Consider the following 5,018-nt stretch of genomic DNA (forward strand, 5'->3'; position numbering starts at 1 on the left):
GAACTTCAAGACTCAGTGGTGCTCCCCAAGGCCTGAGAACTGGGCCAGAAAAGCCGGTCCTTCCCCCGGTCCTCTGGGCAGGGAGTATGCACTCCCAAGGGCCCTCCAGGACCAAAGGCCGAGGGTCACCTACTAGTGACTCGGTCAGTGCGTGCTGAATGCTGCGAAGGTGTGCTGTCCTTAGCTAAAGCCAGTGAGGCCCAGGTTTCCTGCATAGCAGGCTGGCACAAGCCCTGGTGTGGCCACAGCCATCCCCGCCCATGCCTGTGTACACCCGGCTGGAATCGCCCATTCTGCGGCAGGAGCGAGGCGCACTGTTCTAGAGGTTGTTTTCGGCCACTGTCCTCCTGTGTTCAACACCCTGTGCCCAGCAACCACAGACACGACCCTCTTACACCATGGACGGCTCGTGCTGTGTCCTTGCTGCACGGGCCCCTTCTGAACCTGAACCAGCCAGCCTGGACTTCTGCTGGTGGAAGGGCAGGTAGGGAAGGGTCCCTCTCCCTGCCCTTAGTGGGCCTGGCTCAAGGTTCGTCTGAAGTGACTCAAGCTGGGAGACTTGCAGAAAGGACGTACTGACAAGGACGGGCAGAGAAGGCAGCCAGAGCCCGTGGTGAGAGTCCCACGGACGTGGGGACAGCCGTGCGCCCCTCAGCTGAGGCCGCCCCAGCGGTAGGGAGAGCACGGCAGGCCGCGGGGCCCGCCCCCCGTGGGGCTGTCATGAACAACAGGACACCTGTGGGCTGGGGAGGGCCAGAGAGGCCCCGCAGGGCTGCGCAGGGAGGCCAGGAGGCTCAGCGGGAGGCCAGGAGGCTCAGCGGAAGGCCAGGCAGCCCCATAGCTCGCCTCTCAGATTAGAGAGGTATGTGGGCTGGAGCCTAAACACAGGATGTGGCGTCCAGAGGAAAGGGACCCAAAAAACGGCCGAAAGGGAAAGCGTGCCTGGCCAGGTCAGTTCTCGCACCATTAACCCTTCGGGGCCACGCCAGAACACCAGGCAAGCATTTGGAGGAATCAGTACTTCAGGCCCTGCGGCCTGGTGCCCTTCTCCACCACCCTGCCTCTGCAGAGAGCCTGAGTCGGCGGAACGCCACCTTCCCTCTGCCCCCAAAGAGGATGGCCAGGGGTCAGAACAGTGGCACCCATGGTCACCTGCCATAAACTAAGGCAGCCAAGACCCAAAACAAGGGACTCTGGGACCCAGGCCTCCCCCTACCAAGGTCAAGCAGTTCAGGACTAGTATGCGGGTAGGGGAAGGCACTGGTGGGAGGGGCAGGGGAGAAGGGCCCCCCTCTGGCTCCCCCTGCTCACCACTCTCCTCTCACCCTCCTCCCAGGAGAGTCAGCCACCCCCTCAGTTGGGAGACTGTGCCAAGGTGTTGGGGGAGGCGGGGGACAGCCTCGGGAGCCGAAGGGCAGCGCCTCCAGCAGGGGGAGCTCCAGCAGCATCAATGTGGTTCCTGGCTTCCCCAGACCTTCCTGCCAGGGTCGGCAGACACTCCAGTTTGAGATGACACCTCCAAAGGAGAAAACCCTTCCCAAGGACACCTTCCTTCATTTCATGTCGCCACAGGGGGACACACTCGGGGGCTTCCAGCTATCAGACAAACGGGAGCAAAGGCCCTTCTCTACCAGCAGCAGGGCCTTGCTGAGCTATTGGGGCAGAGCTGGGCTGTCTGCCTGCCTTGCCCCCTGACAGGGGGTCCTGTGGTCCCAAGGGTCAGAGGAGCTGGCCTAAGATTCAGGGCAAAGCAGGGTGTGTGTGTGCGTGCGTGCGTGTGTGTGTGTGTGTGCGTGTGCGCGGCAGCCCAGGCCCAAGTGCGACAGCAGCCCAGGCGCAGGCGGCCGCCAGGCCCTCACCTCGGCCTTGTACATGCGGATGAGCCCCTGGTTCACCTTGGACCAGGAGGGGACGGCACTGATGTTCCACAGCTGGTTGGAGTGCTCTGCAAACGGGCCCGTCTTCATCTGGAAGAAAGTCCACACGGTGGTGGTGAGGGGCCTGGCACTCGTGCTCGCTCCCCTGAAGTGTGGTTACACACATGCACACAGGCACACATGTATGCACATGCGTACACACATGCATGAAGGATCGAGCCACATCTGCCTGTGAGGCACATGTACATGCCCAAGTTAGGGGTCCCCCTTGGTCTTTGAGGGTCACTGGGAAAATAAACTTCCCTTGCCCACCCCTCCCAGGCCCCCTCGTTGTCCCAGTCCCTGCTGCCCCAGGGCCAGCAGCACAGGAAAGCTCTCCCCAAGTTCCCCATGCAGCTCCTGCCAACCCTGGCCCTGGAGCCACAGCCTGCCTCCCTGCGCAGGGAATCAACCCCATTCTGACTGAGAGCAGCCCAGTCCCCGTGCTCCAGGCCCCCGATCCCCACCCAGCACCTCCCCACCCTGGCGCACACACAGGGCACTCGGTCTGCCCCGTCACAGCAGAGCTGAAGCAGAGGAAGGGGTCAGCTCGGCGGGCCGAGGTGGGTGTGACCAAACCCAGGTCTCTGACAGCCCTCTGAGGACAGGCACACAGACTGGAAGGTCAGGAAGGTGGCTACTGAAAAAGGCAGCCTGGCCGGGCCAGGACATGGCAAAGGATGGTGTCCTCCTACTACCTTCCATGAAGGAGGAGAGAAATTCTGCAGCGCCCAGTGACATTCGGGAACCACCGTAGAGGGGAGCCTGTGTATCTGAGTGTACCCTCGGACACAGCAGGCCAGCCCGTGTTCGTCACCCAGAGGCTCACACGCCCTCGTGAGCATCCTCAGCATACAGCAGAGTTTGTACTGGGGCACCAAGCTCCACATCCTGGGCCCAGGCTGCCGAGAGGTGACCAAAGCAAAGAGGCTGAGCCTGGCAAGGAAACCAAGTCTTGGGCCCCGAGTGGGGGAAAGTTCCAGAAGAAACTGTGCACTGAGGCCTGGGAGCCACTTCAGGGAGGACGGGTAAGCCCGAAGCTCTCTCCAAACTGGGGCACCTTAACCCTAAGGCCCTCAGGAGCACACAGGCCCCACCCCTGAGCTGTGAGCTCCCTGTGACCCACTCTCCTCCAGTAAGGGCAACTCTGACAACTTGCAAGTCAAAAAAGCTGTCCTCTTATCCCTGTCACCTCCCTTTACTGGCCCAAGTCCCCAAAGAGCCTGCCTCAACAGCCCCCATGATCCTGCCTCCCCTCCCCACAAGCTGGAAGGCCAGAGCCCAAGGCATTCGACCAAGACAAACCCACTCTGGCCCCAGGGGGCTCCTCCTGAGCCTCTCCCTCCACCCCATCACCCAAGGGCTGAGGCACCCCGACCAGGAGGGCAGCCAGGCCTACCAGGCCTCATTCAGAAAGCTTTGTTCCAAGGGCCCCCAGTCAGGCCCCGCCCCGGCCCCTCCCCCCAGGCCCCAGCCTGTGTCAGGCTCACCCAGGCTCCCACCTCAGCTGCACCCTTCCTTCCAGGCCCTAAGGAAGCTGGGGTCTCTGGAGCTGTGCAGGCAGTTTCCCTCTCTGGGCAAGCCCGGGTGGCAAACTGCCTCCTTCCCGCAACAGCAGCTCCGAGGCCGCTCAGCAAGGACTCCGTGGCCAAGTGCGCAACCGACACTGGGAGACCAGGGGCTCTGCCTCCTGGGCCAGCCTCACGCACCAGGGCCACGGGGCAGCTCCCCCAAAGCCTCTCTGGCTGCTGGCAGAGCGCCGTGGCCCTGGGCCCCCACCGAGGAAAGGCCAGGGATGCTGTTTCCCTGGAGGGGCTGCCCTGCACACCCCGCAGGCCTTCTGTGCCCCAGGCCTCCCCAGGCCCTCCAGGAGACGCTGAAACTCTGGGAAAGAAAAACAGACGTAGAGAAAAAGAAAAAGGGGTGAAAAGACAAAAAAAAAAAAAAAAATAGCTCACTCTAGCCACAAAGGGAGAAGAGAAAGAGCGAGAAGGAGCAAGCAAGCTGCAGTCCCGCAGTGACCCCAGGGGAATCGTGTGAGTCAGAGCAGCCATATTGAGCAGGAAATTACTCACAGACGCTGCGTTCCTGCCTCTCCACTCCCCAGAGAATCGGCCTTTTGTAAATGGTTCCTCTGTCAGTAACCGAGGGGGATGGGCGGGGGTGGGGGAGGCTCTGCACAGCGCCTTCCTGTCAGCTCCTTCCCTTCCAGCTGAAATCTGATCCCTCCCTTCCCAAAACTCCAAATTTAGAAGCCAGATTGAAACTGAAATTCTTTTCCTGCCTGCCCTGGGCTCTTAAAGGCGCCATGGCCGCATTTCCCGAGGCAGCAGAAGCCTCGCAAGGTGGGGTCCCTCATCCAGGTTGTAGTCCTGGCCTGAGACCTGGGAAGGGCAGCCCGGTTCCACCCACATTCTGGGTGTTTTGTCTCCTAGTGGTGAGCCTGGGGTCTCCAGAGGCAAATCAACCCCTTCCCGACCACACAGAACAGAACTGCATGTGGGCCCAGGTCGCAGCTGAGCCAGGCCAGGCCCTCACTCGCCCACTCAGGGCTGCAAAATGCTGCCTGCCGCTCGGAGGTCCAGGGCGCGGTCCAGGGGGCCAGGACCGCAAGCTGCGGAGAGTCGGTGCTCCACAACCACGGTGGCCTAGTCGCCGCTGCTCCTACGGCCAAAGGGGCCCCTGCTACGGTCGCCTCGGCTCCCGCTAGCGTCCACTGTCGAACACCGTGCCCAGGAGCCTGGACCCACAGTGAAAACCAGGCCTCGCAGAGGAGGTGCAGAATGACCCGAAACTCTCCACCTGCCCCTCCTCCCTATTCTCCCACTCCCTCAAGTAAACGTTACTAAACCTTCTCAGTGTGCCTCCAGCGCCACCTAGCGACTACTGTAGGATTTCCTCAAGCGGAGGAAAGGGTTCCAAACTCTGGGAAAGCTTTGGGGTTTTTTTTATATCAGCATAAACAATGGAACAAAAATACAAAATTTTAACATGGAAGCAGTTCCCACAGTCCCTGGGGCCTGCCTGGCCTGCCTCCTACTGAAAACTATTGACAGGGAGCCAGAGGCTTTGCCAACCGCCCCGGGGATGACACAAAGACAT

The 5,018-nt window shown here is 61.3% G+C and overlaps 1 protein-coding gene across 3 annotated transcripts in view; it reads right to left on the bottom strand.

Moving 5' to 3' along the window:
* Positions 1–5,018, bottom strand: part of PTPA (protein phosphatase 2 phosphatase activator) — a gene marked incomplete at its 5' end in the record, with an annotated part of 25,746 nt that overhangs the window by 3,485 nt on the left and 17,243 nt on the right. For 2 of the 3 annotated variants that reach the window (XM_014589947.2, XM_006153952.3), the window contains 1 exon segment: positions 1,860–1,967. In XM_014589947.2, coding sequence (XP_014445433.1) covers positions 1,860–1,967 — 108 coding nt within the window. 3 annotated transcript variants of the gene reach the window in all.

The sequence above is a fragment of the Tupaia chinensis genome, unplaced genomic scaffold (assembly GCF_000334495.1).
Source record: "Tupaia chinensis unplaced genomic scaffold, TupChi_1.0 Scaffold000394_1, whole genome shotgun sequence".
Classification (NCBI taxonomy): domain Eukaryota; kingdom Metazoa; phylum Chordata; class Mammalia; order Scandentia; family Tupaiidae; genus Tupaia; species Tupaia belangeri.